Below are 14,788 nucleotides of genomic sequence, written 5' to 3'. Positions count from 1 at the left end.
AATTTGGACACACTGAGAATGTAATTATAAAATTACATTTAAAAGTCTAACATACACTAGATGCATTGTTTTAAATACATGACAAATAAGAAAACCTACACAACGTATGCCTTTTAATCAGAACATAAGTATCTTCAGTCATTAATAGTAATTTATTTTATGGGTGATATTAAACATAACTAGCCAAACAGGTTTCCAGTCTGAATATCACCTACACCAAGGAAAACAGAAAATGTTGCAAGTTCCTTCAGGTAAAATTTTTTGGGGTGCGTTCCTTGTCTGCTTTTATTTCCTCATGCTTGTCAAATGAAATTAATGAATCACAGAAGTATAAAAGACCACTTCCAGCTGCTCCACCACTTTTGCCTCATCAGTGGTGTTGAAGGTTCTGACACTATGAGGTGTGCAGAGGCACTCCTCCTCCTACTTGGAGTTTTTCTGATCCCAGGTAAAATATTTTAAACATCATTAAACCATAATCTATCTATCTCTCAGTCAGTGGACAATGGGTGTAATAGTTGTAGACTTCAAGGTCGTACACCTCTATATTGGTTTGCATTTTTTTAAATATTTTAGATTATGATTTTATATTGTATGTGCAAATACATTTCTATCTATCTATCTATCTATCTATCAAGAATTTACAGAATTTGGTGTACATTCAAAATTCTAAATTATTTCAGAATTTTGACACTTTTTGTTTTTTATTTATCATACAAATGCATATACATTTTCTACAATTTCAGTGGAGTAATTATAACATAATAGAATCTTTTCCAGTTTGTGTAAAAATAAAGGACATAATGTTTAAAAGTTACAGTAACATGTAGTATTAACATGTGCACAACCTATTTAATGTTCTCCCCGTTATGGTCTAGCAGCTGTCCAGGGCTGCTTCATGCCTTTTTTTCTCTTCTTCAGCCAGGATAGGCTCTAGTCTAATGTTGAATTATACATGTAACGTTATTTAACATATTACTGTTCTGAGGTTTTCAAGTAGATCACTGCTCACCTTCCAGACTGCTGAGGATTATTCTGATTCATACAGAGAGTTATGTGTTAATTACCAATTCCTTCAATTCTTCTTCTAATCCAGGCACTCTATAAACAAATGTTCTGCATTGTTAGCACAATTCTTTTCATTTGATAATTATGCAGGGATAGCACGAGGAAATAGAATTCATTTTTTCGAGCCTTTGTATTGCTCTTAAAGGCTCACTATTTGAATTAGACAAGTCAAATTCCATTGGCACTTATGCAATTTTATAACTGTAGACACTTAATTTATGCTACACCTCTGCCCTGGGCTCCTTAATGTTACTATCTCTACAATGTCACATATAATGGCCCATATTTACCTTTTGTAAAAAGCTCCCGATGCTCCTGCAATCCTTGCTTCTTTGCAAACATAGCAAATCTGACATTGGTGGTTGTTGATTCCTTTTACTTTTCTTTGCAGACTAAGAATTGTTCATAATACTCTTTTTCTCTGTGGCATTTAAATCAGTCCAGTAAAACTGAAAACTGGCCTGTAATTGACACACTACTGTATGTAAGAATATGTCTTCCTAAAGGGAACTCTTTGCTGATTTTCTTTTCACTGAATGTGTTTGAATTTCACATTCAAAATAAGTGTCTTTCAGCTCACATTGACAGTCTGCACATCTCTGTTAACTGACCTTCTTTTCTGCACAATAGACATGTAGTGTTTTTTGCAGGACATGTTGCTATATAAGACTGACTCTTTCCACTCCATCCACATTTCTGTGCATTTTTCCTTAGATGTATAGAGATGACTATCTGTTGTGTTGGCAGCAGTTAAATTTTTTTGACTGACTTGCTTCTTACATGAACACCTCATCTTTCCTTCCATTATTTAAGCCTATTGTCTGTCTGTTCCACCATGCAATGTGACTTTCAACTTGCTTTAGTTGTTTTACAAGTCAAACAGCAGCTATGCTGTTTTTATGCAGCTCCAAATAAGTCTGGGTAGCTCAATGATGCTACTGCCTCACAGGTTTAGAGACAGGCAGGTGTGCATCCCACGCTCTCTTTGTGTTTATGTGGAGTTTTTCTAGATGCTTAATTAAAGACCTAGGAGTTAGGTTAGGGGCGGCACGGTGGTACAGTGGTAGCGCTGCTGCCTCGCAGTTAGGAGACCCAGGTTTGCTTCCCGGGTTCTCCCTGTGTGGAGTTTGCATGTTCTCCCCGTGTCTGCGTGGGTTTTCTCTGGGCGCTCCGGGTTTCCTCCCACAGTCCAAACACATGCAGGTTAGGTGCATTGGCGATTCTAAATTGGCCATAGCATGTGCTTGGTGTTTGTGTGTGTCCTGCGGTGGGTTGGCAACCTGCCCAGGATTGGTTTCTGCCTTGTGCCCTGTGTTGGCTGGGATTGGCTCCAGCAGACCCCCGTGACCCTGTGTTTGGATTCAGCGGGTCGGAAAATGGATGGATGGCTGGAGTTAGTTTAATTGGTAATTCTAAATGAACCCAACATAAATGAGTTTGTACATCAGTGTGTCTTGTGATGGCCTGTTTCATATTGGTTCCTGCCTTTTGTTCAATGATGCTGGGCAAGCCTGTGTATTTTTTACTAAAAAGTGTATTTTTGGGCTTTGAGGCAACCTCTCCTTTTATACGGTATTTTATATGAGGAAATTAACTTTCATGAAGCATTTTTACCATTTGTATAATGCAGTCATTCAGGTTGATTAGCAGTTCCTCATTTGTATCCGTCATAACATACATTACAAACATTAGATTTGATTTGTTTTCTAAAGCTTAAACAAAAGTGTCGTCATCTATAATATCTTATTGTTGACAATAATATAAATGTGGCACTTCTCTGTCTCCAAGTCAACTATGTATCCAGCTTGCTGAAACCAAACAAATCCCTAGAACATGAATTTATTGTCAGTTTTGTTTACTTCTGAAACTAACAAACTCTTGCCAGAAGAAGTAACATTTAATTAACACATATTACACTCAGTAAGTGTTTTCACAAATAACCAAAGTTGACTGCTGATGAGCCATCCAAGTACCGTAACTAACCTAAAAGCCACTTGATCCAGCTTAGTGTTCTGGGAGGGCAAGATGGCACTGGGACAGAAGTATAATGTGGTGTGATGAGACTAAATCAGAATTTTTTGTCTTTAACACTAAAGGGTATGTGTAGCATAATCTAACAATGCACATCAGTCATGTAACACAATCTCCACGGCAGAATGTGACTGTAGCAGCATCATTTTGTGGGAATGCTTTTCAGCAACAGGGACTGGTAATCTGGTCAGGATTAATGTGAACATGAATGCTGCACAACACAGACATTTAAACTGCTCCCCTCTGCTAGAAAACTTAAACTGGGGTGGAAGTTTGGCTTTTAACATGATAATAACCCAAAACGCTCTGCCAGAGAAAGAATCAAGTGGATTAAAATTAGAAACAATGAAGTGGATCAAACTGGACAAGTAGCCCAGTCACAGTCCTGGCTCTAACCTCTTTAAACGTGTGGCAAGTACCTAAAACTTTCTGCCAACTGCTTCTCCCCAATTAACCTGATAGATTTTGTAAGAAAGAATCTTACTCTGTTATGTTTTGTAAAATAAATAGAGACTTATCCAAAACATTTAGTTGGTGGCTGAACCAAGCACTCAATGAGCTGATGAATACTACAAATTTCCATTTTTGGGGATTATTTTTTTTTAATGGATTATAATTTTCTTTCTTATTTGACCAGTACTATGAAAATGTGAGTTTAATGTACCAACAAAAATTCCCACTTAAACTGATCAAAAAGGGTTGGGGGTTGAACACTCTTTCAAGGCACTATATACAGTACAGTATATGATGACAATTTCACAGGAATATTTCTTTTTTATACAATGCAAACTCATAACACATTTAAATTGGTGCCTTTCCTGTTGTTCACACATGTTGATGCAATGGTTTAAACTAAGATGCACACGTTTTAAAGTCTTTGATGTAATATACACCCCTAAGAGATGGGACTTTGGTCACTGTTCTAGTCACACACACAAGCAGAAAATGGGCGGTTACTTTTCTAATTACCCTTTATGTTAGAAGAAATACATACAGGGATCAGTACTTTAGATTGACATTTGAATCACATCCAAAAAGAGTTGCCACTTTAATTCTCATTTCTTAGTATGGATTAATTTTCATGTTTCCTATGGGTGGTGCAATGGTACAGTGAATACTATTTACTGTATATATAGATATAGTCTCACCTTGGGGTGTCTTCTTTATGAATTTTGCCTGTTCTTTCTGGGTTAATGCAATATATTTCCAGCATATTGTAATCTGTTCACTTAGCCAATAAGAGGTATAATTTTGCTTGAATTCTCATTGCAGTTACAGCTACTACAGTCTAAGACATGGTAAAGCAAAAGTGGTCCAACGGAAATCCTGCATCTAAATTATTTGGATTTGATAAGACATTGTTCTTTTGATATTTTTATATAAGTTCAAAATATAAGCAAACTTTTTTTTTCTTTAAACTAGGTATCAGTTCTCAGGGTGACAGGAGCAGTAATGGTAAGTTGCTAAGAAATGTACACATTTGTTCCTTCTTAGATTTATTATATTATCCCAAGTCATTTTGTTGTCATAAATGATTAAAACAAATGTACTGAATATATAAACCATACATATAATAATTTATAAGGTATAAACCTTCTCTGGTCAATATACAAGCTTGCATATAGTTGTAAAATGATTCATATTTTCTTACCATTTATTTAAAAAAAAAAAAATAATAATTAACAGATGCAGCCTAGAACAAATCTAAAAACCCATAAAAAGTAACCTCAAAAAGCAGAAAAAAATAGAGCTGAACAAACTACTTCAAAGATACTGTATTTCATGAAAGGAAGTACAGTACTGTCAGATTAAGTAAAAAGCATACTGCGGTGATAATGGAATTTATTGGTCAACAATATCACAATTACTCCTTTTATATACATTTAATTCTTTCCATATGAGAATGTCTCCACGAAGCTCTGCTGGATAGCCTATTGTCATCAAAGAAGGTTGATACCATGACCTGGCAAAGTATCAAATAAAAGGGTGTGCTCCCAATAAGAAACAGTAGAATTTTCAGACCAACAAGCAAATTATTGCAGTTTCTTCATAACTATCTGAACCCGAAGGCCAAATAATCATCGTCACCTTACATTCACAGCACACACATTATAACCTGACTCATGTCCTGTCCAATACAACCCTCAAATCTTAAAGAACTAATTTTTCCAAATGCCTTTGTTAAGGTGTATCAGAACTTTGTCATCTCAGTGCGCTTCAGAAGATGTCATCCACCTGAAGCTAAGCATGTTCAGGCCTAGCCAGTACTTGGATGAGAGGCCATCTAGGAAAAAGCAGGGGTTGCTGCTGGAAGAGGTGTTGGTGAGGTCAGCAGAGGGCACTTACCCTGTGGTTTGCGTGTGGATTTCAATGCCCCAATGCAGTGATGGTGACATTGTGCTGTACAAATGGTGCTGTCCTTAAGATAAGACATAAAACCGAGGTCCTAACCCTCTGTGGTCATAAAAGATCCCTGGGCATCCTTGGTAAAGAGTAGGTTGTATCCCGATGTCCAGGCTAAGTAGCCCACCTCAGCCTAGTCATTCTGGCCCTCTAATCATCCCGTGTCTCTAATAGGTTCTCCCTTTCATCACATCAGTACCTAACAGCTAATGTCTTGTGGGCATACTTGTGCAATAATGGCTGTTGTCGCATCATCTAGGTGTGTGCTACATATTGGTGGTGATTGAAGTGGCTTCCCACTCACTATGAAAGCACTTTAAGTAATGAGATAAAGTGTAAATATAAATGTAAAGAATTATTATTATTATTTCAGGCCAGCCAACTGGGATGCCAGGCACACTTTTCAAAGGTCTTAGAATTTCTGCTTCATTGTTTTCTGACATCATATTGCTTTTAGCTAAATAAAAAAAATCAGAAAGGCAGCTGAATACAAGAAAATGAAATGTTCCTATATAAAGCTATACAATAACACTTTTGCTGGTTTTGACTATTGTATTTCCTCCAAATTATTCTGAATGTTGATGTATTTATTTAGCTGAAAAAGGTTTATTTTTTGGCATTGTAAATGACTTTTTATTCTAACAGGTGAAAACAAAAAAAACAGCCTTTCCAGTCATTTGAGCTGTGAATTGCCATGTTACTCTGAAAGTGAGCAACACAGGAAGTGTTAACGTTATTTTATTCTTACCATTTCTGAAGTTCTTTTTCATTCCCTAGACACTATTTTAACCTGTCATACTCCTGTTTCAGCTGTTTATTTCTCTTCTAATTGGCTTCTTGTAATATTTTGTCACATGTTTCTCACCTCTGGGCTCACTTGGTCCACCTAAGATTAGAGCTGCTTTCAATAAACCCTATATTAAAAGTAATTTTAATAAATAAAACATTTGCCAAACTCCACATTACATTATCACACTGGGCAGTATGGTGGCATAGTGGTTAATGTGCAAATCCAGCTTCCCATGTTTCAACTGTGCCCGACCACTGAGTGTGAGTTTTCCCTGTGTTTAGGTGTATTTTTCACTGGGTGATCCACCTTTTCTTTCAGAACCCCAAACATGGAGTTTTAGGTTGATTGGTGTTACTAAATTAACTTTGTGTAATTGTGCGTGTAAGTGTCTAACCATTTTGGTACTCTATTGAGCTGTTCCGTGGTTCCATTAAATGGGTGCTCGGCCCTGTTTGGTCTGGAAATATTTGCAGGACCTGACAAACCTGTTGCTGAAGGCTTCAGTCATTTTGTAACTGATTGGATGTACTGTCAGCGTTGACCTCAGGGTGCTGCTTTTCTGGGAGTTCTGTACACAATTGGTGCATGTGTACAGTTTATGTAGTTTACTGCAGGCTGCAACAAAGGCTTTGATTTTTTTTTTAACGAAATGTGCATGTGTAGCGGCTTTAGAATGGCTACTGGTGATTTGGAAGAAGACAGACACAGCAATACCCGAATTCTGCCGTTTATTCTACAAAAGCGTCATCCAGCTTTTTCCCACAAGACAAGAAGTAAAGGGCACAGTCAACACATGTAACGTCAGGCGCTCTCTGTCTCCTGCAAAAGCGTCATCCAGCTTTTTTTTTTAAATTAAACATGTATACACAAATACAATAAATACAAATTTAACAATTGAATATAAACAACAATAATGAAGGACAATAATTAACGTTGCAACATACCTACAAGACAAGCAGGCAAAGGCACAGTCAGCACATGTAACGTCAGGCGCTCTCGGTCTCCTGTAGCAAGCCAAACAATATACCAATGAGGTTGAATCTCCGCTAAACCAAACACTTTTAAAGCCCATTTCTGCCGACCAAAAGTGACCACAGAACCTTAAAGCACATCGACAACCACATGGCGTGATGTTTCCATTCAGTTTCATACAGAAAACACTTATTTAAAACTTGTCAACTTATACAAGAGACGGATAGCATTGAGAAGCGCCTTAGCTGCAAAAGCGTCATCCAGTTTTTGCCAGGAGTCTGCTGTACGTTACATGCGCGTCCCGTGGGTGTTGCATTAATTAAAGCGACAACCCCGCTACAACAGACAAATAGGAACTATATACAACAGATACAATGATTACATTCACATCAAACAAAATTTACAATATATATAAAACAGAAGAATTTCAGTATATAAAAAAAAAAAATTGAGAATGTTCACAATAAAGCAAACTAACTCAGCCACACATGCTGAACCCAGATGTGAATGGAGCTAATATAGTTCTCTGCAGTTACACTTGGACAATTCAGAGTGACTGACTAAACTAACACATACATCCCAGAACAGAATTTGAACCCTGTTCTCTGATATTAAAATTAAAGTGGACTGGTAAAATAAATTTAGCCAGTAGTGAGCCTAAATAGTATTATTCTTTAGTTAAAAATGTTCTGTTGTACATTTAGTTTAATATGTGTATGTGAAAATTAAATATTCTACTTTATCTTAAACAGTGTAATTGAATTGTTTTATGTATCTCATAGGAAATGATTATTTTTTTTTAAAGTGAATTATTTTTTCTGCTCACAAGCCATTTAATTATTAAATACAGTGTATGACCTGTCACTATATTGTATTTTTATCCAGTTATTTTTATCAAGATTAGGAATGAAAAGACATGCAGATTCTATTTAAACTGTTGAATATTCTGCCTTAAGGTAGTGAAAGCTACAATATGACTCATGATTTCAAGGTTTATATTGTCAAGTGCAGTGATTGTAATAAAATGTGTTTTGTGTCTAGGTCAATCCTCCATTGCAAACGATTTAACCTTTGGTAAGTATTTTATTTATCTTAATATACTACTATTGTGAGTGTAATCTCTTAAATACAAAGGGTTTAAAAAGAAAAGTGGTTATGATTCAGGAAAACAATATTAAACAAGAGAGCAACATTGAGGAGGGACAGTAGTGCTATTTGCTGTCATCCTCTGGCCATGAGAATGAAGTGTACAAAAAGGTTAAACATGATTAAAGTTACAGAAAATTATAAAGTATCTATAAAAAAACAACAAAACAAAATTCATATAGATTTATAAGAAGAAAGCTGAACATGGCTCAGTTGACACCAGATGATCTAAGCTCTTTATAGATGTCTAAATCTTTTTGGATTGGTTAACTAGCATGAATATTAGTGTGACTTATAGGTAGGTGTTTTTGATATTTTGTTTATCTTGCTAAATAGCATTGTTTACACAGCATCCAGCAACTTTCAGGGACTGTCTGCCTGTGTAAAGTTGTCCTACATATCTAGTTTTGTAAAGAACTGTATATAACAGTAAATGATTTCACCAGTCACCAGCCAAAAGAAGCTCTAAACATTGACTCTGGAAGGCAACTGCAGTGAGGATACAGAGAGAGTGCTGCCAGACTCTGTACTACAGTGAACAGCAACAGTAGCTGTATTTGATAATGTCATCAAGATGATTCATTGGTTCATTTGTTCAAAGTTGATATAAAGTTGTTATGAATCAACCTGCACTGATATCAAAGCAGAAAATTAGAATCATCTGAAAATTCTGAACTTGAAAAAATATATATCAATAAGAAATAGTAAAAGGTTGCTAATTACTTTTACTCACGGAAAAACAAGTTGTTCTCTTCCTGCGGTATTAACAATAAGTGGTAAAAGAATTTTGTAATTGGTTTGTGTTGCTCTGTTTTTTCATTTCTTCAGTATTTTTGCTTTAATAAAAATGTAGTGAAGTGCAATCAGTTCAGTTCTGGTTTATTGTCATGTGTACAGAGTACAAAGAAAGTCTTATTTGCATGCTTAACTTACACACTTTCCACATTGCCACTATCTTGCAATGCGAAATTCACTGTGTAGGTTATCTAAAATATAGAAACATGGAATATAAATATGTGAAAAGATGCCTTGGTATAGGTATCAGGCTCAACCTGGTTCTACGGCCATTGCTCCTTTGCCAAGGTAACATTAATAAAACACAGATAAATGAAAATGTTTAACCACAATATTAAGCATGCAAACAAAACATAAAAAACAAGTTAACATTTTTATGCAAAGAATATGTTTTCTGATTTTAGATGAATGCAGTGCATATGGAACTGGGTCCTTTAAAACCTACCAAGGAACTCTCCATTACTTGAATTCAACTTGTGAGTTAGTGCTGAGCCGCTTCAACTTTCCTGACAGCAGTGCTGAGTTTGACATTAATATCCAGCGAGATCGCAATGGTTACTTTACCCTAGTACAGATCACCGTGGACAAGCTTGACACTGTTATTAAAAATGGTGTAATATCAGTTGATGGACAAAGGTACTATTAATGTTCTTTCAAAATATTTTACAATTTGTATGTTTTATGTCACATTAGATTCAATAATAATGCAAAAGCATAGGACTGTAAGAATAATTTAAGAATAAGTTACTGTAATAAAACATGAACTAGTCATGTGATAACTATATCTATCAGGTCCTGTCCATATGGGTGTTCAGATCTTGGTTAAATAAATGCGGTCTGAGCAACCTAGGCGTTTAAGTTGAATTTTCTGGAGCCACTTAATTGACTTCAATATGACATTACATTTGCGATCGTTTGCCTCCGGTAAACGCCAACCTGCAGCCCAGATAGTTTTGTGGGTTTTCCTGTGGGGAACAGTTATCAGGCAGTTTAGAGTATTTTTCATTAGATTCGCAAAATATCAATCAGTTGGATTTATTAGACCTGAGTCTTGACCTCCTTGTGTTAAAAATCCTCCTGATACTGCAACGTAGGCAGAGAAAACATTGCCACCTTTACTGGGTTCATCCTCTGACTGCACAGCCTGTGTGTAATCTGTGAAAAAATGCGAAAAAGAAAAGCTGATAAAATACCATTTTACACAATGGCCAACCAATATGCAAGTCAGTGTTAGCCCTGAAGAGCGGCAACTTGTCACCTTGAAGTAAGCAAATATACAGCAGTACTCATGTATGCACTCCCCCACTGGCATTTATAATCCATAGTAGCTTAAGTTATGTCATTAGCACAAACCTACAAACTGTTTCAAATCCTCCATAAATTATATTATTTTGATGATAACATTTGTAAATGTGTGTTGTGTGTACGTATATTGTGAGACATGCCCAGACACCATCCGACAGACACCGCATCTTTATAAAAAGGTCTATTTTTTCCTCCATTATTCACACAACTCAGTCCTGCACAGTCCACTGGGCCTTCTTGTCCCAATCACCTTAATACTTGGCCTTTCTCACTCTGTCCCTTGGGCCGCCTTTCCTCTCTCTATGGGAGCCTTGTCCTGCTCCCACTCCCAACTCTAGCTCCCCTATTGTAGGAAGGCGGGGCCTTTTATTCTCCCCCGGATATGCTCCAGGTGCTCCCTCTGACGTCACTTCCTGGAGTGGTGGAAGAGCACTCGGAAGCACTCCGGGCAACCCTGGAGGGATTCTCCTCCATCTTCCCGGGTGTGGCAGAAGTAAATCTATCCCAGGCCTCCTACGACTCGGGGTGCCCCCTGGCGGTGGCTACAGGTTAAAATAGGCGTAAGCCTCCTTGTTTCTCACCTCTGGTCCTCCTCTGTTCCAGGGCGGTTGCCCCCTCGTGGCCTGGAGGACATATGTGCCACTTTCGGGTCCCTCCAGGCATCCTGGCCGGGTCGTAGCCCCAGCGACTCACCACAATATATACTGCTCAAAAGAATTAAAGGAACACTTTTTAATCAGAGTATAGCATAAAGTCAATGAAACTTATGGGATATAAATCTGGTCAGTTAAGTAGCAGAGGGGGTTGTTAATCAGTTTCAGCTGCTGTGGTGTTAATGAAATTAACAACAGATGCACTAGAGGGGCAACGATGAGATGACCCCCAAAACAGGAATGGTTTAACAGGTGGAGGCCACTGACATTTTTTCCTCCATCTTTTCTGACTGTTTCTTCACTAGTTTTGCATTTGGCTACAGTCAGTGTCACTACTGGTAGCATGAGGTGATACCTGGACCCTACAGAGGTTGCTCAGGTAGTCCAACTTCTCCAGGATGGCACATCAATACGTGTCATTGCCAGAAGGTTTGCTGTGTCTCCCTGCACAGTCTCAAGGGCATGGAGGAGATTCTAGGAGACAAGCAGTTACTCTAGGAGAGCTGGAGAGGGCCATAGAAGGTCCATAACCCATCAGCAGGACCAGTATCTGCTCCTTTGGGCAAGGAGGAACAGGATGAGCACTGCCAGAGCCCTACAAAATGACCTCCAGCAGGCCACTGGTGTGAATGTCTCTGACCAAACAATCAGAAACAGACTTCATGAGGGTTGCCCGAGGGCCCAAATGTCTACTGCGCCCTGTGCTCACTGCACAGCACCGTGGAGCTCAATTGGCATTTGCCATAGAATACCAGAATTGGCAGGTCCACCACTGGCGTCCTGTGCTTTTCACAGATGAGAGCAGGTTCACCCTGAGTATATGTGAAAGACGTGAAAGGGTCAGGAGAAGCCGTGGAGAATATTATGCTGCCTGTAACATCGTTTAGCATGACTGGTTTGGTGGTGGGTCAGTGATGATCTTGGAGGCATATCCATGGAGCGACTCACAGACTTCTACAAGCTAGACAAAGACACCTTGACTGCCATTAGGTATCAGGATGAAATCCTTGGACCCATTGTCAGACCCTACGCTGGTGCAGTAGGTCCTGGTTTCCTCCTAATGCACGACAATGCCCGGCCTCATGTAACAAGAGTATGCAGGCAGTACCTGGAGGATGAAGGAATTGAAACAATTGAATGGCCTTCACGATCCCCTGACTTAAACCCAATAGAACATCTGTGTAACATTATGTTTCGGTCCATTAGGCGCCGCCAGGTTGCTCCTCAGACTGTACAACAGCTCAGGGATGCCCTCATACAGATCTGGGAGGAAATGCCACAAGACACCATCCGTCGTCTCATTAGGAGCATGCCCCAACGTTGTCAAGCATGCATACAAGCTCGTGGGGGCCACACAAGATACTGAAAAGCATTTTGAGTAGCAGAAATTAAATTTTTGAAAAAATGGACTAGCCTGCCACATCTTCATTTCACTCTGATTTTAGGGTGTCTACACAATTGAGCCCTCTGTAGGCAGAAAACTTTTATTTCCATTAAAAGACTTGGCATCCTTTTGTTCCTAAGACATTGCCCTGTCGTTATTTGTATAGATATCCAACTTCATATTGAGATCTGATGTATCTAATGTGTTTCTTTAAAGTGTTCCTTTAATTTTTGTGAGCAGTGTATATATATATATATATATATATATATATATATATATATATATATATAGTCACTGAATTTGTGGAGTTTGCATGTTCTGTACTTGCTTAGGGTTTTCTTCAGCTGCTCCAATATTCCTCTAGCTGATACAAAATGTGCAATTTATAAATTTATATTCCCTGGCAACTCAGCATTGGTCCTGTTTTGTATATGAGAGACTATGCCTTACAATTGGGTGATGACTTGCCCTAGGTTGGCTCTCATCTAGTGTCCAACGCTTCAGGATAAGCAGTGACTCCAAAACAGGATTAAATGGGTTTCATACCATTCTTTGTTTTGCAATGTGTCATGTGTGTGGCTGTCATCTGGGTGTTCTGATATTCCTTCTACATACCTGAAAGTATGTAAGTCAGATTAAGTAATGGTTCTAAAAGCACATTACAGTTACGAGTGTGAGTGTACCAGTTAGTGCGCCCAGCTATGGACTAGTATCCTGTCCAGGGCTATTTTCCAGTACTGACAGTTTCCTGTCCTGAACTGGAATAAATGGGTTTAAGAAAGTTATGTTATGTTACACAATTTAAAATTTGTTTTTACTTTGCAGCATTTCTCTTCCTTATGACCAGAAAACAATTCATATATATAATTATGGCATTTACAAAATACTGGAGAGCAGAAGACATTTTCTGAAAGTGTATTGGGAAACCCAAGGAAGCACCATAGTTAAAGTATGGGTAAGCTGTAATTCTCCCCTTTTTTCATTTTATGCCAATGAAGGACATGCTCTAAGGGCAGGTTCTGGATCCTATTGAAGGTAAGAGGAAAACTAAGCATACTGTATGTTGGCTATAAGTGACAATTGCTAGTTATAACAAAGGAAAAAGAACACTGCTTCAGAAGCCTTTGTAGAACTTTATTAGTTACACACTAGGGAAATATAATCTTTTGGTAATCTAAAGGTGATCACAGATGTTTGATCCATTAAATGTCTAAAAGTGTCTTTTAAAAGTAATCAGTTGTGAGTTGCTTTATTATTCTGTTTTGTTGTAGCAACTGTGCATTCAATGTTGATGACAGTGAGAGTTTTAAAATGTCTTGTGATTACAAGGGCTAGCAAATCTGCAAAGGGGTGTTGCACTACACTCCCTGTACATTATGAACCCAGAACAAAACAAAATAAAATATTCAGTTTACCTATTACCAGTTTACCAGTTATCATGATTTTGCTGGTATTCACCTTTTAGTTGGTGATACATTTTGCAAGCCATTATGCCCCAGTGCCCTCAAATTCAATACTATATCTCTACATTGTCCCATTATTAGCTTTTTTGTCAGCCTGAGAGCCTTTTTAAGGTCATTGTGGGTTTTTTTTGTATCACTAGAATGGATCGATTTATTGTGAACATCATTTTTAATCACAGGCTTTTGATTTGGTTATGATTCTCTTAGTAGGAACACAGCTGTGTGCATTGTATTAATGAATGCAATGGTCTTATTAGGAGAAATGGACAAGGTTTTGAGTGTTCTCTTCAGCTCTTTTACAGTCACTTCTGACCAGAATTGTGTTGACCAACAATGTGACATGCTATATGCAATCAAACCTTTTTCTATAAGGAAATGTAACAAAAGTAGTATGTTCACTCAGACTAAAAAATGTATATACCAAAGAGTGTACTGGTTGATCATGGCAGAACAGCAGTAATTCAGAATCTTATTTCTTTTGGTAGGGAAGCAGATAAAATAGTTTTACACTTTTTTTTTATCACAGTTTTGAAACAGTGCCATGTTTTGAAGGTAACCTCTAAGTGCTTGTTCACAGATAACATAGTAAAAATTAATTTGGGGTACTTCAAAATAGACCTTCCTACATAATCAACTATGAACTTAGCCTGTTGATCTGCTGCATCAGAAATGCTTGGTTTTGTTGCTGTGAAATAGAACTCAAAGAAATCTGTCTCGTTGAGAATAAATCTGCAAATCATTTGCCACAGAACACGCTCGGTTCTATTGGTCACCCATG

General features: G+C 37.8%; 1 protein-coding gene across 1 annotated transcript in view; it reads left to right on the top strand.

The window, feature by feature from the left end:
• The first annotated feature begins 377 nt into the window (after window positions 1–377).
• LOC120534551 (mucin-19-like) overlaps window positions 378–14,788 on the top strand; it is a 75,818-nt gene continuing 61,407 nt past the window's right edge. Inside the window, exons 1-5 of the mRNA XM_039762146.1 lie at window positions 378–448; window positions 4,522–4,554; window positions 8,306–8,338; window positions 9,610–9,841; window positions 13,373–13,502. Of these exons, the coding sequence (XP_039618080.1) occupies window positions 397–448; window positions 4,522–4,554; window positions 8,306–8,338; window positions 9,610–9,841; window positions 13,373–13,502 (480 nt within the window). The 5' untranslated portion in view covers window positions 378–396. The remainder of the gene's footprint in view (window positions 449–4,521; window positions 4,555–8,305; window positions 8,339–9,609; window positions 9,842–13,372; window positions 13,503–14,788) is intronic.

The sequence above is a fragment of the Polypterus senegalus genome, chromosome 8 (assembly GCF_016835505.1).
Source record: "Polypterus senegalus isolate Bchr_013 chromosome 8, ASM1683550v1, whole genome shotgun sequence".
Lineage (NCBI taxonomy): Eukaryota > Metazoa > Chordata > Cladistia > Polypteriformes > Polypteridae > Polypterus > Polypterus senegalus.
This window is presented reverse-complemented; position numbering and strand designations above follow the sequence as displayed.